Genomic DNA, 26301 nt, shown 5'->3' on the forward strand with positions numbered 1-26301 from the left:
TATGGTCGGCAGCAAACAACATTCTCCAACTACAGCATAGAGCAGCTATATCAGTCACTTAATACATGTTAAAATACATTACATAGACTCTATTCGCCTGACCATATCTCTAACAAATATTTGGTAACTTCTGAAGAGAGTTGGTGTCACTTAGTTTTATTTAGGGGTATCAGAATAAAAGGTGAATCAATATAAATGTGCTTAAACCCTTATGTGTTAAAATGTTGAAAACTATGTAATAACTTTAGGCATTTGTAGCCGTAACAGGACAAAAAATGAAAAGGTTCATGATGATTTGCAAGACACCATATTGTCCATTTAGTGTGTTAGAACAACAGAGACAAACAACCTGATATTTAAGTTGCCGGGTTGCTCTCATAATGAAGGTGATCATTCTTAAGAACTATAAGATGGAGCAAACAGGAAGTGAATCAGGTGACATAGTAACCCTCCCTCTGTAGCATAAGGTTTATAAACAGGTTCTTCACTGGATTTTGTCTTGCTAAGTCGAGAGAGTGAAGAGACGCAGGAGGCTCAGGCATTCAGGACAAAAAAGGTGGGTTATTTTACATAGTTAATTAGAAACAATGTGGTCAGAACTGACTCATACATGACCACTGAGACTTTTTGAGAACTCCTTTTATAAGATTTTGTGACATTGGTGGTTTTATTTGAAGTGAACAGAAACAAAAGGACAGAGAGCAAAGACATGAGATCAGGAGTCAAAACCTGCATGAATCCCAGCAGCTTCTGAATGTGGGACATCCAGTTAAAGACCTGTTTCTCACCTCGTTTTAAAGGCACATCCAACCGAGAGGAATTGGAACAATCCCAAAACTTTTTGGTGGAGTGAGACAGTCCCCGATGGCGTGGAGAGATGAGATTGTGAAGAAATTAAAAGCAGGTTTCATTACAGACAAACAAACAAAAAACAGAAGCATTGAACATTTTCTTAATCAATGGAAAGATTATGACTCTGCTTCATATAAACCAACATACAACCATCTACCAAAACTAGCAGACAAAAAGAGCATTAATGACAGAGGCTTATGGTAACTTTGTTGCTGCTTTGGAGAACTACAGTTCAGGTAGGAGAATATGTGGTCATGACAGCTATTAGTCATAAACTCCAAAAATCTGGATTTTATGGAAGAGTGGGAAGAATCATGCTTGACTGAAATTGTTCTCCTGTTAGGACCTGAACCCCTTCTCTAGTCTCTTAGACCTTTTAGCTGTTTTTTAAAGGAGTGTCCTGTGTTAAGCTCCATCTATTATTCAATCAACTCTGAATTGCTCATGTGTCAGTGCTGAAGAAAAGCATCTCCAAAATGTGAAAATTTGACTTTTTTTCTGATCCATGTAAATCAAGTAAAATGGGAGCTGTACTGTTTGGCTCAGTCACAACCGGTCTACCCATCTCCCATTCCTATCCATCATGATTCACGGCTGTTACTGACACCAACCTGGAGGAAGCAGTCTCAGTTCACCAAATTTAAAAGGCATTTTCCTCTTTCATTATAGGTTTCTGTGGTGGATCTGATGAGACAAAGCTAAATTTCCAATGACGGGATCAGGAGATTTTGGTGTGGTCTCTCACCTGTTGGCGGCTGCCCGAAAACATTCGACCAGCGTTGGTAAAGTCTGGGTTTCGGTGCTGTTTGTCTTCCGCATCTTCGTCCTCATAACAGCCGCTAAAGAAGTATGGCAAGATGAGCAGTCCAATTTCTTATGTGACACCAACCAACCTGGTTGTCAACTTGGTTGCTATGACAAGACCTTCCCAGTTTCTCATGTTCGCTTCTGGGTTATGCAAATCATCTTTGTCTCCACACCAACGCTCGTTTATCTGGGGTTTGTAGTTCACAAAACCCGCACTGACAAAAAGAAAGAAACCAATGCCACCAAAGATAAAGACGACCAAACTTCTAATAAAGACTCAAACAATGAGCCTGAAGTGCCGTTGGAAGGTCCAGCCTGGAAAATGTACATCGTCAATGTAGTTTCTAAGATTCTGTTGGAAATAGCCTTCTTTGTTGCTCAGTACTACCTGTACGGATTTGGCCTTGAGTCGATGTACACCTGTGAACAATGGCCCTGCCTTACCAAAGTGTTCTGCTACGTGTCCCGGCCCACAGAGAAAACAATCTTCATCATTTTCATGCTTCTAGTAGCTTTACTATCTCTGCTTCTCAATGTGTTAGAGTTGGGATACATATTTTGGAAGAAAAAAAAGAAAGATTCTGAATGTGATTCGGTCCAAAGTAATTTTGAATGTAAGTCGGTCCAATGTAGTATAGATCGTAACTCGAGTGAGATTGATTCACTCAATACTAAATCGAGTAAGAATGATTTACTCAAACTTAAATTGAGTAATTCCACCAAGCAGAGTTACGTGTAGGTCTAAAGTCTCACTGGCAAATAGAAAAATGTATAATCCCTGAAAATCTGGGAGGTTTTATTCAAAATCGAATCAAATTTTATTTGTATAACATATTTCAGCAGCAAGGCATTTCAAAGTGCTTTACATAATTAAAAAAAGAAACACAGAGTCATATAACATTGAATAAACAGTAAAAAAGAGAAAGAGATTAAAAATAATAATAATAATTAATAAATAAATAAAAAATAAAGATAAAAACATTAAAACCCGCACCCCTTTACACTCCCCACTTGGGCCCATTTTTGAGTTTTTGATGTGAAAAAAACTGACTCACTTTTTGGGGCACAACATAACCTTATCAAAGTGTTCTGGTTGATTTCACTTGCTCAAAAAAGGTTTTCATTAATTGCACTAGTGAAAAGGACTGCCACCTGACCATTCAATTATCATTTGACATAAGAGAGTCTTTGTGTAAAAGACATGTATGAAAGGACTCGTCTTTTGCTGTCTTTAAGAGGTTTTCTTTCACAGAAATCATCCTACAAGTCTTAACATGCAAAATGCCTGAACAAGTTGTCATAATACTTTTTTGTATATCTGCCCTGAAATGTTACATTTCTCCCAGGTGAGTCCTGAGTTTCTCCAGTGTAGGTAAATGTGTGGAGCATTACATCAACCAGTTTTCTGAAATAGATTGATTGTACGTCTTGTGAACCATCAACAGCCAAAATAACACATGGGTACATTCATGACAATGGAAGGACAAGGATTTGGACGGGGTGAACAGCCAGAGAAAAGAGGAGTGAGGCTGTGACAGAGGAGTTAGGAAAGAAAGCAGAGGAAGAGCCAGAAGAACATGAGGACATCTGCCTGTTTCCATCACTCCAGCATCAACAGAGAACGTTCTGCGACGCACAAACAGATGCTGAAGGAGTTCTTCATCCTACTCCTCATTTCTTAACCTCATTGAGGAATTTTTCTCTGCATGGAGGAAAGCAAAGGAAAACTGCACTGTGATCCCTTCATGTTTCATTAAGGAGATTGTCTTATCTTCCTTTTGCTACTTTAGTTGTTTTTCCCTTTGTGATGTTTTCTGAATCACAAGTTACAGTAAAATCATAAACGTGAATCTTGCCCAGTCTCTTGCCACTGGTCTCCCATAATCACAATTTGCAATTCTTGTCATCAAAGCTTTATCCATAGTTAACAGTAAACAAGGACTTGTCGTTTTGAGACTCTGACATGTTCATGTTTAAGAAAGAATCTGGCTTTTCCATTCTGCTTTATTGTTAGTATGAATTGCTGAGAAATGTTCTGCTTTGTAATTGTTGAAAATGATTCAGGAAATTCACCAAAGCAGCTGAGAAAAACTGTAATTAGAACAGTGACAAATACATGCTACCACTATATTTCAAACATAACTTGAGACGTTTATTTCATTGAGCATTAAACGAGGAAATATTTTTTGTTTTCTTTATGACACTTGTTTTGTTTGTTGTGTTTCTTGTGACTGATACTCCATCTTTTTCTCCATCTTCCTCATGGTTTGCATACTAGTTTTTGTTTTCCTGTTTCATTACATCATTGTAGCGTGTGATTTCTGAGTCTACTGGAAGAGTTGGAGGTACAGAGAGGAGAGAGAGCGAAGAATGTGAACAGGAAACAAAAGTTAAAAATGCTAAAGGGGAAAACAGAAGAAGGAAATGACAGAATTAAATTGATTTGTGAATTGAAACAATTGTTTTTGCATCACATCATATGCCGCTTTAAAGGTTAAAATTAACAAAAGTGCAAGAGGTAAGATATGCAAAATGTGACTTTACTGTAAAAAGTATAGCCATGTGAATTACCTACAGAGGAAACATCAATTTCTTTGCAAGGCCGGTGGAAATATGTTCATATTTTTTTATAATGCAAACTCAATGTTCTTGACACAAGGAGGAGCAAACAACTCTTATACCCAAAGAACAGCCACACCAGTCCAGTAGCAGTAAACTCACTGTAGCTTTTTTGTTTTGTTTGTTTCAGATATCTGAAATACAGACAAAGCTGTGACCAACTTTACCATATTATCCTCAATTTTTTCTAAAGCTGTTGGACTCATTTTCTCCTTTCAGTTCATATTTTTAAGCTGCTACCAGGCTTAAAAATATAAAAAGTACTCCCAGTGTTAAAGCGATTGAACTTCTTTCTGTACAGCTAAAATAAGCAGCAGAGAGCCGGTCTGTCTTTCTGCTCACAAAGCAAGAAGACAGTTTAACAACATATTTGTTGACTCTTCATCCTGGGTAACAGATGGATCAATATCATCCTGTTGCAGGTACTTTCTGAAAGGTGATATTAAAACAGAGAACCCTGTTGCTTCGTAAACTCAATCCAAAACCTTCACTGCGAAAAATCGACACCCGTCCCTCGCCACTTATTCTAAATATCCCGCAGGTTAGACTGGTGTAAGAGCGGAAATACTATTTAAGGAGTTGTTTTGTAATGAGGAATCCGTGGTAGTGTAATAAATCTCAGGCTCGTCTATGGCCTAGCAGCAAGAACTACGTCTCCGTGCATTATTTCTTTTACTTGTATATTTAAGAGTTTAGCCACCTTTCAATTCTCCAATATCCAGTAGGCGTTGCATCGACTCCAGGAGTAAAAAACATTTCTGGCATATAGTCAACAGTTTGCTGGAGAAAGAAGAAACGATCTGGGCAGGAACATTTTCCTTCTGTCTTTGTGCGTCATACAAAGGTAACAGAAGTGACACTGATGCTGTTAAACATGAAGTACAAGTGTTCTTGGAATGAATCCTATCATTTAATTGTTTCATACAGTGAAGTTGTGACACTTTCATTATGCAGTTGATTTTTCTACCTTTTAACTGTGCGCAAGTTAAGATCAATAAGAAGCATGAAATTCAGCCAAATCTCAAAACAAAGCTTTGTTTCTTCTCCGCACTCTGAGGTTTATGGAGGTTACACATTTATATCTTCCCATTATAGAAATACCTGCCATACATTTCTTGAAAATAAATTTTAAAACAATTATTTCAGTTTAAAATGGCCCTAATGGGCCGAGAACTCTGAAAATTTGACTCTAGAAAAATAAGTGTGAACGCTTAAGATCTATCCTCAGTGAGTCTATATGTTCATCAACAGAGATCTTATTTATTAAGACAAAAGACAACTTGTTAAATCACTGCTCTTTATTCTCATACATTTAGGCACCAATCAAACTAATCCATATAAATCAAACAAACATCCAAGCGTCACGTATATCGCAAAATAAGAACTGGAGAGGTTTTCAGAGCCGTGCATCGACTTTCCCCTCCTCTGCAAAGAGGACAGACACTTTTATGGGTGTTTGAAAAATGTTTTGCATAAAGGAATGTTTGATCTGAATACTTTAGCTTTGCAAAGACAAATAAATACTCTTGAAATCAAAGTACTTGTGATGTAAGAATAAAGAGAAAGCAACAGATCAACGCATGCTAACTCAATTCATGCACATCCTGTTCCAGAATTAGCTGCTGTTTGCATCTCAGAATAACTGTGACATTCAAAGATGTCAAAAACAAAACATGACTGCAGGCAAACAGTAACTAACAAAGTAAAATCATGCTCAAATTTAGCTTTTCCCCTTCAGTCATAACAAGTAGATACTAAACTCTCCTGCCGATACTCAGGACTATTTGAGAGGTCCATAATTTATTATTAGACTTTAAAATTAGGAAAGGATAACATATCCAACATCAATAATGCATTTTGCTATTTTCTTATACATTTCACATATAAACAGTGGCATATTTATTACTTTTTTAACTCCAAAGAGTAGTGGTGAGTTTAAGATGAGTTTGTAAACTTCAACAGTAAAAGTAAAATTAATACAACACAAAAAGGGTTGGTCCTTCAGTCCTGGTCAGTCAACAACAAAATAATTATTCAGCAAATGATTAAAAACAGCCAGCACAACATTTCCAGCTTCATTTAAGAGGCACATAAAAACAGACAAAAAAAAAAATTACTCCGGAGAAAAGCAGACTCTAGAGCTTCATATAAATCTGTTGGTTTGGCCCCAAGAGACGACAAGCTGCACTGACCCCTGCCACCGAGACACAGGCACATCTACAGCTTGTAAATCTAACAACTGTGCAAATTGTCCACTGAGACAGAAGCAACATGAAGACATGAAACACACACACACAAAACAAAAAGCAGGCAGAAACACTGAAAAATCTGGCTTCCTGTAGAAAGCAGCGAAAGCAGAGGCCTTGCCAATCCTGTAACTATGCTACAACATGCTCTATATGTAAATGCTGCAGACGACACACGTTAATATATAATTCTGTTGATATACTGTTTTATGTCAGGTTGAAAAATATCCCTTTTTAACCCCTTATGTGTCTACACAAATGTCACCCTGAGATTCGATGAAGCAAAAATATCCTTCAAAAAGTTCAACAGTCCTGGAGCTCATTGGGTCGACAGAAGCCTCACGGTTACAGGAAACCAACACGGACGGACAGAACGTTACAGCGAGTCGTCCAGCGAGGTCCGCAGACGCCGCACAGCAGGTTAATCTGGACATCTCCTGGTTTTCAGGCAAATTTTTGACCTACTAATGAAAAATGTGTTGATCAAGTGAAGCCTGTCAAACACGAGCCTGGGTTATGTCGTTCAGTGTACGATATGTTCACCTGCTGAAGAAGCAAAACAGCTGACTGTGTTGTGTGGCACAACAGCGCCCCCTGCAGCATGTTATTGCCAGGGCCGGCCTTTAGCGAGGGCTTTACCAGGGCAGTAGTCTGGGGGCCCCACAGCTTTGCTGTCTAAATTTTATTTCATATTTTGCATATAATGGAACTTTTTCCAATATCACTGGAAAGTTAGAGGTTTTTTTTGTAAAGATTATTTGAACCATTTTATTCTAATTTATTGTTATTTATGGCTTACAGCTAATACAAAATCCCAAATCCTGTTTCTCAGAAAAAAATAAATAAATAAAAAATCAGGTTTACACAATGCTTTGGTTTACATACTGGCGCTCCTTTTGCATGAATTACAGAATTGGTACACCCTTCTGATGTTTCTGGTTAAAGAGTGGATTAAATAATCCAACAGTTTTAAATCATTTCCACAATCCATCTGTTTGTGTTAGCTCTTTTATCTCCTAGCACACAGCTTATAAATTTTCCCCAAACTGTCTAATAGATGTGGCTCTACAATCCTTGCATCTTCTTCCACGATATTTTTTCCTTCCACTCAACTTTCCATCATTATGTGTGGATGCAGTACTCTGAACAGGCAGCTTCTTTGGTTGGTTATATACATCATAACATGACCACATCAATAAACCTCTGTACCAATATTTCTTTCATAAAATCTTTTCCTTAAGTAGAAGCAAAGTTTGGGGTTTTTATTAGCTGTGTACAAACAGAAATATTGCTTGATTGTTTTGTGTTTAATGAATTTAAATGGGAGTTTTTTACTTTTTGAACTTGCAAATAAAGTAATTTTTGAGACAATATTCAAATTTAATGTTACACACCTCCGAAAGTGTCTAAAATGAATATGTTCTTTTTTGTGTGTAGTTCAATCTCCCCATACAGGCATCTTAACATTTCAGCCCAATTTGTGTGGATAAAGACATGTTTTAATATACTTATGAGGAACTTTTTATAGAAGACAGAAACAAAGATAAAATAAATAAATAAAACCTGGAGTTGATGTATATCTAGCTATTTATTGTAATGTGCATGTGGAAAGAAAATCTTGCCCCATAATCCTAAATCCAGCCCTGGTTATTGCAAATGTTTTCCACTAAAGTTTAATAATTTCTTTTTTTGCTCTCAGAATGTGTCATTTCCAGTCAGATAAACTCTGAACAGTTTATGGCTTCCAGGAACAGCAGCACAATGTGTCCTCTACCCACTACTGCTCTACTCCACTAGTAACTAAGCTGGTGTTTCTTACATTAAGCCGAAGTTCTGAGCAAATCTAACAAGTCAAAGGACAAACTATCAGACACTGTTGTTTCATTCTAAGTAGTGCATACTAATCTGATATACATTTAAATATTCAGAAACAGATTCCTAGCCTATTGATGTTCTAGACTTGTCAGGTACTTATCACGTTTGACTCAGTTTCTTAAATCTGACTTGTGAAAGTGCAGCTACATGAGAGAACAGGGGTGAAATGCATAATGAGATTAGGTTAAAATTAAAAACACACCGGGTGTGTCGGTCAGTGAAGCTCCTGTAGTGTCTTTCGGATCATCAGCGAAATGTACGCAGAATTTTAAACCCGCTTTAGCGTCAAAATCCACATTCCAATCTGGAGAAAGGAAATGAAACCTGTAGCGTGAGTCAGAAACACAGTAATGATTCCCTTATGCGTCCTTTTTTTACTTATTGGCCTTCAGTTTGAGTTGCGCAACCCTGGCTTGTCCCAGTTTCGTCTGAATGTGGACGTACCGCTCAAAGAAGCCGACGATGGCCGGCTCGTTGAGCAGCGAAGCCAGAACCTGCTCAAAGGAAAACGACCAATCCGGGTCCGGCTGCTCTGCCGCCCCCTCCTGGCTGCTGTGAGAGCCGGAGGCGTCTGAGGTCTTCGGGTCGCCGGAGGCCTCTTGGGTCGAAGACGCCTCCACAGAAGCGGCGGTGCTGGCAGGCTGCGTGGCCTCGGCGGGCGGGCTGCTGGGCTCCTGCAGCCTCCGGCCAACCTCCTCCATCCTCAGGAGGAGGCTGGTCACGTGGGCTACGGCCCGGTACAGGGACTCCTCCTCCGGGTCGCCGTGGAAGATGTTATAGAGGGTCTTGGAGAACTGGATGAACTGAGCCTGAGGTGGGAAATCAAGACGACATCGTTCTATAGAAGTGGTTCATTCCTTAACGTAAATAAACAGACGATTAGATGAATTACCTGATTAATTCTTGGTAGATCCTTGATCGTTTCCTCCTTCTTAAGTATTTCATTTTGCCACTGCTTCAGATAGGCCTGAAGATCAACCTTTCCCCTGCCTGTTGGTGTGACGGGCGGGAGAGGATCAGATGAAAACACAAACAGTCTTCAGGGTATCTTTGACATCTTTTATATCAAAGATATCCTTCTTTTCCAGACTTATCATAAAGAGCTCTCAGCCCCATAGAGTCGTTATAAAAGGCAACAGATCACTAGAAACTTATGGCAGGTATTTCTACCTTGTTGAGGTTTTCAGTGTGGAACCTGCAAAACCAGAAACTCTAAGGAAAAAGGCTACACTAGGGCAAAAAGGAAGAAGAATAAGGTAAAGAAATTAAGGAAGGAAAAACACATGGAAGAAAATTAGGATATGTGGAGAGAAGGAAGAACAAGGAGGTAAAGGAGGAAGTCAGAAAGGGAAAGGAAGGAAGGATGGAGGAAAGAATACGAAAAAAAAAGTACAGAGATGGGAGGTAGGAAGGAAGACATGAGGAATGATACATGTATCAAAGAAAGAAAAAAAGCATGAAAAAAAGGATGGAAACAAGGAAGGAAAAAGGAAAGAAAATAAAGGAAGGACACAGAAAAGGAAGGACGGAAGCACAACCTTTAGACTAAGAAATAGGGAACAGAGATAGGAAACATTATTTCTCCATCCGCTGTTTGAAAATAAAACCCCAGACTTTCCCAGTCACCACTAGAAACCCAAAGATAGAGCTGCAAATATAGAAGTAACCCTACCTCTTTCAGGACTTTTTCTTATGACACCGTCTTCGGGAAGATCAAAGGCTGAAAAAGAAATGGGTGACATGTTAAACTGCACCGAGGAAATCCTTCAGACAAGGACTGAATCATGAGAGTTAGAAAAAAAAAGGGGAGAAATCTGAGTTTTTAGGGAGAAGAAGAAGAGTAGAAGCTAACCAGCGAGTCTGGTCAAGTGAGAGGAGTCTTCAATTGTTGGAAGAAATTGCTGGACTCTTTGTTCCTTTAAGTGCAAAGGACTACCTGTGAAAGCTAAAGAGACAGTCTGTGAGAGCGCTGAAAGCAGAATGGACAGAGAGGCGGCAGAGAATAAACCACACAGGCAGAAGAAAACAGAAATTAAGACAGAATCCAATATAGTTTTGTAAAAATATAAGTATAAGACATGTTGACCCTTAGAAAATAGGTAAACAGTCTATGATTGAATTACTTTGTACTTGTAAAAAAGTTTTACATTTATTTAATTTTTGATGTGTTGCAAAGATGTTACAAAAAAATCTATTGCACAAATTAAAAAAAAATTACTGCATTTTAAATAAATTTTTTCCACTGCATGAAATTATTCTTTAAAAATTAAAAAATTTTTCAACTGTCCCTGAAAGTTTGTAAAACGTCGAATCTGTTTTTGTGCATTCTTGAAGCGCTCTGAATTTCATCTCGAAAGGCACAAGATGTTTACTTTACTATGTTAGTCGGGTTTGTTAAGGACGCCAGGTAGGTGGTAAAAAACTGAAAAGTGTGGCATACCAACTTACTGGGCCTTGTAGGTTTGGATTTTTTTTCTCCGAAACATTTGCGTGTGAATCAAACATATAAAAAAAATAATTACAAAAGGTGGGAAAAAACTTCTTCACATCATTATGTGTACAAAAAAAATTGGGGGCAAAAAAAGGTTGAATATTTTTTAAAGAATCTCAATACCTCTGAGCTCCAAGCCCCACTCATGACCACATGTGGGTGCAGGCATGCGTGTTGCTTTCATGCACTGATTAAACAATTATCCCAACAAGTCAAGCAAATATCATTTCATCTGCCTGACGGCTTGGTGCAGCACCGCCTGAGGTCCGCACTTTAATCTGACACAGAAAACTTCTCCTGTGTCAATCTCAATTCAATTTGCATAATTGTATCCGTTTAATCCAATATGCTCCACTTTTCTCTTTTTCTGTCCGACGCTTTGGCGATGGGAATGCAGGGAAACTGATAACTCCTGCTGCGCTTCGACGTGTAAAGGAATGAAAAGTTCACTTCCCCCCGCTGCAAACAAAAAACAAAGATGATGTAACTGTGCGTTCGCTGCCCTTTGCGACTGATAAGTGCGCCCAGCTGCTGCACCTTTTGTTAGGGCTGAAAGATTCTCCGCTCAAAGAGCACATGATTCGATTTCCTGGATCAATAAAGTGTCTGGAGCGGCACCTTTTGCTTGGGAAGAGGAAGCGGATGACAAAGACGGCTTCCAGTGGCTGACTTAGGCTGAATCCCAACAAAATCAGGAGACTGGCAGCACCCTGGTGTGACCTGTCCTTGGTGCTGCAGCGCTCGGCCCTCTGCATGAGACACAGGCTGTGCAGCTTGATGTTTATTGGCCTGGCACAGCACCAACGGTGACTCAGGGCTCATCTGCTGCTAAGCTGTCAGTTGCGATCTGAGCAGCTCTGCATCGCTCCCGTTTTTAGAGGAACCATCCCACGGCAGAAAAGCCCTTGCGGCTCCTGACACCCATCGTTGCCATGGCAAGTTCCTTCATCCAGCCTGGGCTATTCTTACCCCCAGCCTCCGAGAAGGCGGTGACACATCACGGAGATGAGAGCCACACATTCAAGGACAGCGTCTTGCCCGAGGCTGAGCGCCGCTCGCCCTACAAATCCTGACTTTTGAAATGACAAGCCGTATGTTTTAAAGCCGTGTAGAAAAACCGCAGCTGGATTAGAACTGTCCGACTTCGGCTTTAACTTGTTCTTCAGGACTGGTGTAACGTGAACGTGTTGGGAAATCGTGTGTGGTAACAAAGGAAGCTCAAAAATAAACAATTCGACGTTCTGTAAACTGCAGGGATATAACTTTACAAACTTGAGATTAAAATGTGTCAACTGCTAAAGAATCAGTTACCACAGTAAATAATCCATGCTGTTTGAATCTTTAATGGATTTTATTTAACTTTTATGTGATATTCCAACAGGAAGTAAAAGTAAATGTGTGTTATTTTGTGTTTATTTTCTTATTTAAAAATGTATTTAATCATTTGTATATTTTAATGTATTTACAATACTGTATAAAAAAGTGGTTGAATGAAAAAATTTGTGCCATTAAAAAAATGCAATTAATCATCAAAATAATCAAGATTAATTGATTGCTGACATAGCTGTTAGTTGCAGCCCTAAAAGGGGGTTGAACACATTAAACAGATTTTTATCAAGAAAAAAGTTTTGAGAATCATCAATTAATTTTTTTTTACTCTATGTATCAGGTTATTAGATAAACATCCAGCAAAACATATTGAAGTTTATGATCGAAACATAAAATGTGTAAATTTTATGAGGTGTGAATACTTCAGCAAAACGATGCATTGCGTCGTTTGAGGGCTTTAAAGGTTCAAAGTATGACAAATTTGGCCACTTCTGTCCAGTCGTTCATCACTAACCTGGCGGCAGGTGGAGCTTGAAGAGGAACTTCAGCTTATTTGTGAAAGATACTCCGTATAAGGTATCTGTGGAAATAAAATCCTTTATAGTACCAGCAGCAGCAGCGAGGAGAAACGACGGGAGAAATCCAGCAAAACGTACCGAGAGCGTAGCAGAACTCCTTAAAGTTGACGAGGCCGTCCTGGTTCTCGTCGATGAGGCGGAAGACCCAGAGGGAGAGCGTGCTCTTGGAGGCGCAGAAGGCCCAGGGCTCCAGCAGGGAGAAGAGCTCGCTGAACTGCTGGAATCCCAGCTGGTACTGCTCCAGGTAGGCCAGGCTGGGGTCATGGTGGAGCAGAGCTGGACTCTTCATCGTCCAGTAACAGCTGAGGAAATGCTGCCTCTGAAAAGAAGTGTGATCTGTTTTATGTGTTTTTTTAAAGGAAGGAATGTGCTGCGTAATGTTATGGACTCACTTTGAACAAGTTATAAAGCTCGTCAAGCTGTGAGGATGTAAATCGGACATCTTGGGACACGACTCGGATCTGAAACGAATATTAATTAATCATTAAATCCATCGTATATAGGCCTATCATGATACATTTTACTAGGACAATAAATTGTCCTAGTAATATTTTGATACCATTTCAAATTAATATATTGATATTAAGAGACCAATAAACTTTAATTTGTGGGGAAAAAAAAACGCTGGAAGATCTTTTAAATATCCAAAATAAAATACCAAAAACAATAAATAAAACAGACTTACAACCAAAACCATAACTAAAATAGATTATGATATCTCTGTAAAAAAAAAAAAATCCCTTAAAAAAATATTAATTATCACAATGGAAATTGAGCTCATTTCAATTACCGTATTTTCCGCACTATAAGGCGCGCCGGATTATAAGGCGCACCTTCAATGAATGGCCTATTTTAGGACTTTTTTCATACATTAGGCGCACCGCATTATAAGGCGCATAGAATAGACGATTCATACTCTATTATTACACATCCACATTAATAAAGAAATGGTCCCCGAGTACTTTATATAGTAGGCTGGCCCAGCCGTTGTTTCACTCACGGTGTTGGTGTTGCGATATTATGCCCAACTGCTTTCTGGGTAACACAGACCAACCGACACGCTGCCGCTGCAGTCTCTGTCTCTCTTCCCCTGCCCCTCCCCCCCTTTAAATGTATTATCAAACTTTATTAACAAACCAGTGTTCTGACAACTATCCCAGCATGCACCGCGCACTACTTCTTCTACGGGGGAAAAAGAAGTTGGCGGCTGCTTACCGTAGTGGAGCAGCCTACTGCATGTCTGTGTAAACATGACGTCTTTCATTTCGATCTGAGTTAATTAGCGTAGCATTTCTGCCGGATTTTCACAACATATCAGCCACGACAATGGACAGGGGAACCAACAAGTTCATGTCATCTTTTTTTGGACGACATCAAGGTGTTTGAGCCACTGGATGCCTCCAACATTGTGCGCGTCACAGCTAAAAGCTACCGATAGATGAGGAAAACAGCAGATCCTCACACCCTCAGCATGAATATAGCTGTGGACAAGATCACTGATGCCTATTGTTCTTGCAAGGCTGGGTAAGTCGGCATTCATGGTTTTGATGGTCCACAATGTACATTAGCATATGTTTACTACTGTAGCTTGTGTTTGTGAGACGGTCACGCACGTGGTAGCTGCACTGTGACCTAAAATGGGCATTAGCCAATGAAACGCGGCCCCTGTGGTAAGGTCCGTTGTTGGACCTGTTGTGGCTCAATATTGGTCCATATATAAGGCGCACCGGATTATAAGGCGCACTGTCGGCTTTTGAGGAAATTGAAGGTTTTTAGGTGCGTCTTATAGTGCGGAAAATACGGTAATTGCTTTTTGCGTCAGGCTTAGTAATAATCGAATCACTCACCACGTTTTGCTTGGTTGTGTCCTCTAGCGTCTGGATCACATGCAGCTTGTTCCTCTTCCGTGAACTCTCAACTTCCTCTGATCGAAAATGTCCGTATTTCTGCCAGAGGAGAAGTTGGACTTATCAAGCAAAAACCACAAAAACACTTCTGATTAAAAGTAAAATGGGGGACATTTTTTTTAGATAAAACACCTCATAGGCTTCTCGGATCAGCTCGCTGATATCCACACTGACGTGCGACGCTTTGTCGTTGTTGCCGACTGAGGCCTGCTGCACTGTTGGGGGCAACGGGCTGTCTTTGTTCGTCACGCTATCGAAGAACCTGAAGGAGAACCATCACAAATGGATGGATCACAGTTTGTAGAGCATTTATGCTTGAAATGCGACAATCTTCCTTGCTTTTGGACGCATGCGGACCTGTTGAGGATGGTGACCGCTTCTGCGTCGTCGTTGCAGGCGATGAGGGCCTCCATGTTGTAATCCAGCACGGCGAGGCCGAGCTGCAGGATGGCTTTTATGCCGTCGTAGAAGAAGCAGTCGACCACGTTGACGGCGCTCTCGATGGGCAGGACGCTGATGAAGAGCGTGAGGAACCACGACAGGGACACGGACGAGAAGAAGCTCAGATCCGTCATGTGCTCCACCAGCTGCGGGAGGTTTTCTCTGATCAGGTCCTCGAACACCGCCTGGTCCACCAGAGCGCCTGAAACGGGAAAAACACGGTCGCACGTCTCGACTGCGCACCAATAAGAGCCGGAAAATTTAAGTTTCTGAATCCGCTGCTCGCAGTTTCACCGATAATTCGTCGGTTGAAATAGTCCGGCAGCATCCTCTCACAGACGGCCACCAGCAGCCAGAACGCTTCCTCCTCCTTGGCGTAGAGCAGCAGGACAGAGGTGAGAATGTTCATGGCCTACACGGGGCGAGGAGCACACCGATTCAGCGCTGTCAGAGAGAACGACCTTTGACCTGCAGCACCAGCAGAATTAGACTTGGCAGCGACTCAGGAATCTGATCTCTATTTTCCACTGCATCAGCCGCATGTGTGCAATGTTCCCATGACAACAAGATGTTTGTAGTACTATGACTGTAGTACATAGCTGGAGTAGAAACCAGGGACAACAGGTTTGTTACATTTCTATAACTTGAAAGAGTCAGTTATATCATGCTACATCAAAAACAAAAACATTAAACGTCCTTCAGATATGCATAGTTATTTATGAACATTCAGTTTTTCTATTTGTTTGGTTATTTTTGCTTTAATTTGGTATGTAGACAAAAGAAACTTCCGCAGATATTTTAAATATTATGTCTTTTTATCTTACAGTTCTCTGAGAGAAAACATAATCAACTAAAATCTGCATCAGGAGGTCAAACTTAAAGAATAATTAAACAGATCTGAAACTGAATTCTGATCAATGTATTGCGAAAGAAGAGTCCTGACTACCTGTTGTGATGTCATCAATCTACATATACAGAAAGCAATAGAGATCTTTTGTTTTCCAGCCATTATTTTATAAAAACTTAGATTTTTTTTTTTTATAAAACTGAAGTATGGAGTTTCTGTAAAACTCCATACTTCATAAACTAGCTGTGGGTTTACTATCATTTTTAATGAAAAGAAACACGCCACTGGTTGGTGTTTTTAAAAACTGGAGAATGAAGTTTGCCCTCCTGGTACCGCATGCATGTTTCCGTCTCATCAACTTCATTCCCACACAAATTAAAAAAGTCAACTAATCTGTCTCAGACATTAAACTGCATCGTTGGAGACAGCCCGAGTACCTGGCAGTATCCGATCTTTGGGTTTCTGTAGGCGTACGCAGTGAGGACTCTGCGCAGAGCTGAGATTCCCGTGTCGCTCTGAAACGCCGGGTGTTCTGGGAGAGAGCGGTGCAGGTCTCTTTCGATCTCGTCTGTGGCCAAAGTGCTGGTGCCCAGAGACTGCTCCACCAGCTCAGTGTAGTAGCCGGGGTGAGTGGCCATGTCGTTTACAGCTCCTGTGAACCCACAGTGAGCCCAAACACAAACACGGCAGTGTCTTCACACGGCTTAGATGCGATCTGCTCAAAGTGTTTGCCTGCAGAATGCAGGAGTGGTATCCGATGTACAGATATAAACCTGAAAACAGCATCCACAGCTCTCCCCTCAGGGACTCGGGAACGCCTCGGACAATCAGGTCTCGTGTCTTCTTGGTGAAAAACATGCTGGTCCCACGTCCGTATTCAGAGAAATGGATGTTCCAAGACTGCTCCTTCATCTTCTCTTTCAGCTGAGAAACACAGTAAATCTTCTCGTTCATATAATTTATTAGTCTTCACTTTTCAAACCTCCAGTCTCAAAAACACTCATTATGGGAACGGATGACTGTGTGTGAGCTTTTAGTGAAGAATTTGACCCGCTCTTTCTTTCCCAGCGCAACACGTTATGCAACATGCAACATTGATTAATTTCAGACCTAAAAGCTGAATTCACAACTTTGAATTTACTGTGATTTTGTCAAAGTGAGTGAAAATTAAGACGTACAAGTTCAAATTTAAACAGATACACCCAATAATATTTATCTAAATGTTCCATAGCAGGATTTTGCTTTTAGGCTTATTTACGTTTATAGTCTGTGTAATTAATGTCAAAGGTTTTCTCATCTGAGCCAAACTGAGACATCCAATGAAAAACACTGGTCAGAAAATGTAAAAAATTTAAACTGCAGTCAAAAAAAAAAGTGGCATTATACTTAATTTTTTTCTGCTTACCATTTTGGGATCGAGGTTTTCAACGTCTTGAGGGTGAAAGACGGTCATGAGGGCCTCGGTGCTCACAGCCTTGCTGGTGTCTTTCTGTCCCACCATGAGAGTCACATCCTCCGGATTGTCCTCAAAGTGATTTATGAGGGACTGGCATTCGCCTCGTATGGCCTTAGCGGTAAAGGCACGCCATACATCAGTCTGCTGTCAACCAGCGACATAAACTACGAGATGAAAATAGCCCAAGTAAAACATGCAATCTTCTTACCTCTGATGAAGCCGAGTGCTGTGGGCTGGCACTGATCCCACATCTGCTGCGGATCGTGTTAGCGAGCCGCTGGTAGTCCCGCACCTCGGAGAAACGCAACGCTCTCTTGCCGCGCACGCATACCGTCAAAGCCCGGCTGCTGGAATCGGGCTTCTCGACATTAATGACCTGCAAGACGGCAACATGGGCCGACGGGTCAGCCAGGGTACTGGATTTAGCGCTGGGTCATTACTGATTTAGAAATACCGCTTTACCTCTCGCATTGGAATGATGATGTGACATTGGCTGCCGTCCTGACTGGCAAAACAAAGGTAGTTCTCGGACAGGCAGATCTTGCCAAGCGTATTAAAATGACTGAATGGCACCCACAGGAAGCTCTCGTGCACTTCTAATAGGTTTTCCTCTTTGGGAAGCCTGAAAAACGCCCGGAATTGCTCACTTTTTGCATGAGCTTCAAGGCCTCTGCGGGAAAACGAGTAACAGAAACCACAAAAATGTCACAATAAAAATAAAATAAATTAGCCTATTCCTTCCCCAGGTTTGATTTTCCAGAGTAGCTGTAAACAGGCCAGTACCTCTTGGTAATCTGAAGTGGGTCGGAGAGAGCAGGCTCTCCCTGGAAAGCCTCTTTATCAAACAGACGCTTGATGGAGTAGTTAGCGAGCTGCTCCATGATGACAAATGTCTCATTGAGATGCAGCAGCATGGAGAAATAATGATCCTCCCCATGAGCCAAAACATGGATGCTCTCAGTCAGGATAACATTCGACGTTTTCTCCAGCCTCCAGATCTCGTCCCAGGAGATGATCAGTTTGACTGCAGAGTCAGCACAACAAACCCATTTAAAAGCAATTATCTTGGAGACATTTTTACAGCGTTACTTTTTCAACTGTGTTCAGGCCTGTGATGCAAGCCATTATGCACACAACAGGAAGATTTACATGTAATCTTTTAATTTTCATTAAGTCCACATTTCTGTATTAAAATGTTTTTTATTGGTCTGATATCATATTTTAATGTTAAATATGGTGTTTTTAATGAGCTGTAAGCAGGAAATCATCAAAACTAAGAAATAAAAAACCCCAGTCTGTTGGGAATTAATTTATTGAAATAAATGAACTTTTCTGATATTTTAATGGCTTCAATAAACAACGACATTCTCAAGGCTGAAACTGAAAACAAGAAGAAAACGCTGTGATTTCTACTCGAGATCTGACCGGCATCGTTTCCCTGCTACACACAACAGCAACATTTCATTTTCTCCAAAGTGCCACAAATAATCTATATAAGGGAGGCAAGTCATGAATGTGTCACTTCTCTCCACATAATCAGTCTCTGTTTTAGTAACGTAGCGTTTACCCACGCTACAGTAACGAAGCTGTCAAAATGTTGCTCTGAGCTCACCTTCTCCCATTTTAGTCCAGCTCAAGTGCCGTCTCCTTCATTTGGCTCAGACACAGATAAAGAATTACTCATTGAAAGCTAGTTATCCTCAACAGTTGCCTCTTGGTCAGGGTGTTTACTTCCTGCTTCATCTTTCCTAGACGTGTCATAAATTGCATTTTCTTCATTACTAAGATTTAGGTTGTTGCTTCCTTTAAATCCAAGATTCCGGTTTTTCAATAACACTGACACGACAAGAAAGTGATTCCAACAGAGAAACAGTTTTTAATAGGTCAGGTAAAATCCGTGTCTTCCCATCTGTCTTACTTTAGTCAAGTTCTCCCACACTTCCTGTATAGACAATATTGTTGCAAAAGTGCAGACTTTATCCTGCAGGTGTGGCACCAATAAGTGGCCACATCAATTTGACCGCTTTATATTTAAGTCTTTATTTTCAAAAAGCAGTCAGTGTGATAATTACTGAGATAGATTTAAATCTGGTGTGATACAACACATCAGCAGTCATTTGTTAGTGTTGTTCTGTTTTACTAAAGGTGACAGAAAATGATTTTTTTTTTCCCACTTCAGAAATGTCTTAAAATTTCTATGCTTAACAAGCAACTTAAAATTTAATTATTTGTTTCACATTTCCCCGAAACAACTACTCATAGCTTTTTTTCCCCATTTTTTTTTTTTATTTAACAAAAACGTTTTAAAACTTTTCTCTGTGACCCACAGTTCAGTACTACCCATTGCCCTTTCCAATACTACACTGTGAGTCAGCTGTAATTGCTCTTTCACAATTTTGGAAGCATCCAACAGCTATTTTCCCTTAAAGCCATAAAAGCCCCAGTTGGAAGCCGATAGCAGTTACAGCACTCTTAGTGACATTAAAACAACATTTTCTCGACAAAATGAAGTACACGTAACAGCACGGGCGTCGCTTACCCTCAGATCCCAGAAGGTACGAGTAAAAGCACAGAAAATTTGTGCTGAGGTAGAGCCAGCCCTGGCAGGGGACTTTGCCTTTCCAGTAGCTGCATGAGTAATATGTGACCAGCTTTTCCTGGGCGGGCAGCTCGAACCACTTCTCAAACCTCAAAAGGGCTTCTCTGAATTTTTCTGGATCGTCCTCCAGCACCAGAGAGGTCTTCCCTTCTTCAGCAATAAGGCCCTGAAAAAAAACAACAATATTTATTCCTTACAGAAGTATTAATACCAATGGAACCTTTAGATGTTGTCACATTACATCCACAAAAATGAATGTATCTTTGTGGGATTGAATGTGAAAGCCCAAAACCCAACACATAATTAAATAAAAGAAAAACAGGCAAAATGTTTTGTCTCTAGTTGTGCAAAGCTTGTCTATATTTACGACTTACTGAAAGAAATCCAAACTTGTAAATGTAATTGAAGTAAAATATGGCTCTACAAGTACTCCTCTGCACTTAATTATACGTGCACACCACACTTTTCAGATTTTTATTCCCATAAATACCATATATATCTAAAATGTTTGTAGCCATGTATCACTTCCCTTCCATTTCTCAGTTATACACCATAGTGAGTGTGTTTATCACATACAATCCCACAAAATTCAAGACAAAAGCAAAACTTAAAAAAAAATTAAGGAGAATGAATATTTAATTTAGATACTTGATAATAGCCTTTATTTGGCTGAGTGTTTAACAGCCTCTTACTCTAATCTTCCCCTGTACGAAGCTGGTGATGTCTTCAGTGGAGTCAAACACAGAGAGTGTCCTCATGATGTTCTGCTGCAGCCAATCCCAGTGCTGATCGATTTCTTCTTTGGTGACCCCTGACCCCAGGAACAGTGAAAGAAAGCAAATAAAAACAAAACTCCAACTGATCACCGTTTTACACCTACATGAACTTAGCTGAAAAATTAACAGTGTTTTTTTAATATAATATTTTATGAATTTTGCTGAGTAGGCCAACAACTTCACACTCTTCTGTATAATAATCTGTGGACAAGGTCCTAAAAAATGCTTGATTCAGGTTAAAAAGCCAGCAACGTACCACATGCTATGGACCAGTAGACCTGCGAGTCTGGTGTGTGGTGCAAAATGCGGTAAGGAGCAACTTTGGATGTCGAGTCCAACACAGTGTCTAGAGTTCCCACAAGCAGGCCTGTAAGACACAGCAGATCCAAAACCAATGTGTCAGAAAAATATCTGAATAATCTACAACCATCACAAGAATTTAATAAAAAGTTTCAACTATATGACCACCTAAAACTGTGTCAACTTGTGCAATTACACAAGATGATTGATGATGAATAATTTAAACAGTACAGCACCCTTCAACATTAGTCAGTCCGTTTAATACTTGGATTGCAGTACAGCTTTAAAAAACATGGCCTGGCAGCGGATATTAATAATGCCCCCAGCTCTAAATTTAGTCAAATCTGTTACCTTTACACCCGCTCTCTGTCGAGCCCTCCATGAATTATTAACAATGTTGCGCTGAAACCGCTTTCTAATGGGCTGCATCAGTACTGGACCGGCCTCCCTGCTGTCGGCTCCCCATATGGGCTCAAAATGAGCTGCCAAGTCGTAAAGCACTTGGCACATCCAAATCAAATGACACCATTCATGTACTTATCTCGAGACTGAAAAATATGTTTCTGGTTTAAAAGAATAAAATCAAATCAAAGCAAAAAGGACTTTAGCCTCCTGATTCATTTTGTTAAGTACATCGCCTCTGCCGTCTTCATTTCAACCATAGTATTTTTAGATCCAATCCTGGAAACCACTTGTGTTGGTAATTATCTGCCACTTACCTTCCTGCTCTGGTAAGTGTTTAGAAGGTGTATCTAACAATGCCTGTGTCGGCCCTGCAGGCAGGATTGTTGTGACAACGGGCTTCAAACGTGGACTTTAAATAAATATATGCTGAAAACAATCCAATTTATTATCTCAAAAACCAAAACCATGAAAGAATGTGGATGTTTATAGTCATAATCCTCCAAAACCTATGTTTTATAGTTTAACTACATATACTTAAACTTAAAAAATATGGATTAAATATGTATGTATTTAAACACGTGGCGATCTCCGATCATGATGGTCTGTTTTGATTCATAATATATACATGAAAAATGCACAATTTAGTCTCAAAACATCAATATCTAGATAAACCCAGTTATTTATTATTTATTTAGAAAATATAAAAACAAGCAACAGCTTTTGACTCGTGTTGTGGTACAGTTCTTGATCACTCCCAGTATGTTTACATCTACAGTGGCTCTCCAAAGTGTCTGCACTGCTGTTCAAATGTAAAACACAACACCATGATGCTTAAGTTCACAGCTTTTTCCACAAATAATGTGAGATCTGTCCTGTGAAATTCAACTGAAACACAAGCATCCGCAAACGAAAAAATAAAAGACTCTTCAGTAGGACTCTGAGAGGATCCCACAGCTTCACTTAATATTTAAGCACTCTGAAAAACTAAAATGTTTCAAACGCATCAGTTTCCCAAACCCTTGTTCAGGAGAGCTCTCAGATTCAGTCTCGACTTTTTTATTAGGCCGTTTTAAAACCTTTTTGTCCACCTGTGAAGTTCTTTTATGTGTATCTGGATGCATTCTTAGGCTCCCTTGCATCCTAAAAAACTAAATATCTCTTTATTTTCAGCTTTAAGTAGCAGACACCCAACATTTTTTGGACCTGAACTGAAAAGAACTTTGGAAAAAACATCGTAGAAGAACAAATAAGAAACAAACAAACAAAAAAATTTAATCCAGATCATCTGAAGTAACCCCAGATCATGATGCTGCCACCACCATGTTCTTTTGTGCCAAATATACCTGCTGGAATTGCATCACAAAAAATAGTGTGCAGTTCAGACAACGACATGCTCTTCAACAAAGTTCTGGGCCTACATTTTTCCGTTAGAAGAAAATATATTATATAGTTGTTTTTTTTATGACCAAGTGCTATTTAAACAGGAGTGTGTATGCTTTTGAAAGTAACTGTATGTTACCATCTATGGTGGTAAAACACAACTTTATATTCCCCACCAGCTCAGGACTACAGACCCTTAAAGCCACCGAGTCTGTGTCCATAAAACTACAACAGGATTTGGACCAAAATAACCATCAAGTTTTATGCAGAAATTAGAAAGAGAAAAACAATTCTAAAAAGAAATAATTTAAAAATGCTAGAAACCTATGGACTTGGCAGTAAATGTTAACAATTACATAATGTGTTACTTTCCCACATAAAGGGGAAACCTGTAAAAACAGAACAAAATTGGTGCTTTTCTGTTCCGTCGGCTTGATTATAATAATCACGTATTCCCTGCTGTCAATTAAAAAAACTACAACATCCAGCCCGCAGCTCCAGCTGGTAGTCTTTGCCAACACCAAGGAATATCACACAAGCCCTTAAAACTCAGCTCTGGCTCAATGTTTGTGAAAGGATAGGCATTAAAAAGCTGCTGTTACTCTGGCAGACTGAGCGGTCTCTGGCCTAAACGCGTCCCAGAGCTGCATGTCGGGTCTGAACCGTCTCGACCCCTCAGGTCACAGGGGATCTGTTCACTCTGTGTTTTCAGGAGCAGAACTAAACAAGCTTTAGTTTCTGTGACCCTCAGTTCTGGGTTATAACTTCCTCAAAGCCCGAGATGTGCGGAAACCGTCGGCTCCTTTAAACCAGAACTGAAAACATTATTGTTATGAAGATTTCATATACAAGTCGATGTTTACTTCAATCGTTTCATTTTTACTGTGCTTCAGAAATGTGTGTTTTAAATTGATATGTTACAGTTTGTTTTTATGATACGATTAAATATTTTCCTTTTATTGCATTTTTCAACTGCATTTCTTTTTTACTGTAAAGAATTCAAAACTGTTGTGTGTATGATGCTGTGCAAATAAACATGCTTTGTGTTTAAAATATATTTTGTTACTATAAAAAATAGAAAAGATTTAGCATGGAGAAACTCCAAAAGTTGTTTATAAAGTTAAAACAACAATAATTTGGGTTGATGTTTATGAGGCGACTTCTTAATTATCCTGAAAACAACAAAGGTGATGCTGGTCCAACCTGAGAAAATGTTGATTTATTTTTTAGAAAAGCAATGATAAGACCAAAACTCAAATCTAGAGAGTGGCAACTCAAATGAGCATCAAAAAGTTGCTGATGCATTTACTGTCCAGGGAGCAGAGCTTGACATTGCTGAGAAACAACGAATCCTGTAGTTTTTTTAAATCATTATCATTTTAGCTGGTTAGAGAAAGTGATCCAAATATTCTAAAACTCTTCAGTGTGATGCATCCTTTTTACAAATTATTATTTCAAATTGCTAGTCTGTGGCCGATTCTCATAAGACGTTTGTGTAAAATCTGTTCAACTTATACACTTTATCACTGACAGAGCATTCTGTCGTAGTTTGCTTTGCTATTTTGTTCTACATTAACAGTTTGTCAAGATGAAATCTAAGCTGTGAAGAACAAACTTCCACATCCACATGCCTCTGGTGACGTCACACGAGGCAACATATCAGTTATTGTGACCATGTTGAATTTGGCATGTTTATAATGAAATCAATCCTACAAATGCATTTCTATTTTGGAAGAAGGTTGTTATTATTATTATTAATTATTATTATTATGAGTACACTGTTTATCAGGAAAAGTTGGCCTAATGAAACACATTGAAGAACCAAGGTAGACTGAAATGGCCAGATTTAATTAATAAAGGTTGAAGATTGAGTGTATTGAGTGAAGCTGGAATAACCATATCTAAAACACACTTTGTGTCACCGTTTGCTTCAGCTTTGGAAATGTACAGAGCTCAATAACAACATTCGTTTATTAAATACAAGAACAGGGAGACTCATTCAACAGTACAAATCTATTATCGGAGCATAAAGCAGAAATGCTATGCATCAGAATGGCATATTTTTGCATTTCTTCATCCAGCACAAATGGATGTGATAATGTTCCAAATGTTGCTCATTCACAAACATTTTTCCCCATGCCAGCTTAACAACTCGATTCTAGTGCCTCTTGTGACGTCATCAACCCAAACACAACACATAATTCGTTATTTTTCTAAGCACCACTTGTTTTTTTTAAACAACGTAATTTGTCAACCCCTGCACTGATCAATACCCAGCTGATTTTTAATTGTCATTGTACATTTGTTCGTGGGAGGAAAAAAAAATACACATGGACGGTGTCTTTAATGACAAGAAGACAGATTTGTTTCTACTTATTTCAATATCGAAAACCTACAAACAAAAGTGAGGAAATTATCAAGACATAAAACAGGCCGTTCTTGTCGATTAATTTGAGTAACAAACACTAAACAGACTAGAAGGAGATAAATTGGACTATGTGAATTCCAGCTGTTTGGTGCCTCACATCATGGACACTTGACTCCTACCTGTTGCAAAGACGCTGTTTTCCTGGGAGGTACTAGCTCCCGCCCTAGGAATTGCGCACCGCACGTTAGCTAAGCAGCAATGCTGGTTAGTTAAACCGTAACCAACTAGTGTTTAAATGTGATTAGCTACGCAGCAAAAGCAGCTGCTCTAACCATACGAGAAGATAAAACCTCAAGTCGCTAACGTTACCTGTCAGCCCGCCGCCTCCTTCTCCGTACCCCCGTCTCCTTTGCAGTACGAAATACTCATTATCCTTCTCGGTGACCCACAGCTTGAAGGCGTTCTTCAGCAGAATTTCTTCAGGTTTGAGCCACATGTTTCCAACGTGACGGAGTTCTCATGTAAATGCACCTGACATGTCACGGTCCCCCGTAAGAAGCCCGAAACAGAGGAACCAGAGACATTTGTTTGTGTCAGAATCCCTCCCTTCCCACGTCGACAAGAAATACAGCCAAGCGCGCAAGGCATCATGGGATTGTAGTTTTTGAAGAGAATATAATTTTTGAAACTGGGAACTAGGTAAGGTATGTAAGCATTGAAATAATGACGTCTTTATTATGTCTATGAGATCCACATCCTGAGCAAGGGGTCCTAAACCTACATTTGTTTTTGGGCCCTTACAGCTGTCATTATATTAGTTGAAAGTGTACTTGTTATGCACATAATTATAATTATAGAAGATGGTAAAAAGAGGGATAATAAAAACAGCAACATATTCTACATCAGCTTTAGAAAGTTTCAAAAACAAAAATATTACAGGTATCAAGTATTGCAATAAATAACATTTGTAAACCTGACTCGTCGTGTGATATTGCTCTTGGGGGCCACAAGCATCTGCTTCCTGC

General features: G+C 39.7%; 2 protein-coding genes across 3 annotated transcripts; one reads left to right on the forward strand and one right to left on the reverse strand.

Moving 5' to 3' along the window:
• The first annotated feature begins 1435 nt into the window (after window positions 1–1435).
• LOC106923649 (gap junction alpha-3 protein-like) lies at window positions 1436–4118 on the forward strand. The gene has a single exon (XM_088012520.1). It carries the CDS (start codon window positions 1562–1564, stop codon window positions 2396–2398), a length of 837 nt encoding a protein of 278 aa, XP_087868646.1. The 5' UTR covers window positions 1436–1561; the 3' UTR covers window positions 2399–4118.
• Window positions 4119–5558: 1440 nt separating this feature from the next.
• Window positions 5559–25909, reverse strand: tbc1d8b (TBC1 domain family member 8B). 2 transcript variants are annotated; one of them, XM_014996823.2, is made up of 21 exons: window positions 25646–25909; window positions 21080–21190; window positions 20740–20858; window positions 19988–20213; window positions 18232–18472; window positions 17911–18118; window positions 17657–17824; window positions 17398–17559; window positions 16766–16916; window positions 16430–16644; window positions 15440–15557; window positions 15062–15347; window positions 14837–14966; window positions 14645–14743; window positions 13190–13258; window positions 12876–13116; window positions 12734–12799; window positions 10252–10344; window positions 10072–10119; window positions 9292–9389; window positions 5559–9208 (listed from the first exon to the last, which is right to left on the reverse strand). In XM_014996823.2, exons 1-21 carry the CDS (start codon window positions 25770–25772, stop codon window positions 8774–8776), a joined length of 3411 nt encoding a protein of 1136 aa, XP_014852309.2. In that variant the 5' UTR covers window positions 25773–25909; the 3' UTR covers window positions 5559–8773. The 2 variants fall into 2 exon arrangements, with proteins under 2 accessions (XP_014852309.2, XP_014852312.2); XM_014996826.2 differs by lacking the exon at window positions 10252–10344.
• Between the last annotated feature and the right edge of the window lie 392 nt (window positions 25910–26301).

This window comes from Poecilia mexicana, unplaced genomic scaffold (assembly GCF_051168715.1).
Source record: "Poecilia mexicana isolate PSO_F unplaced genomic scaffold, ASM5116871v1 scaffold_14, whole genome shotgun sequence".
In the NCBI taxonomy this organism is placed as follows: Eukaryota; Metazoa; Chordata; class Actinopteri; order Cyprinodontiformes; family Poeciliidae; genus Poecilia; species Poecilia mexicana.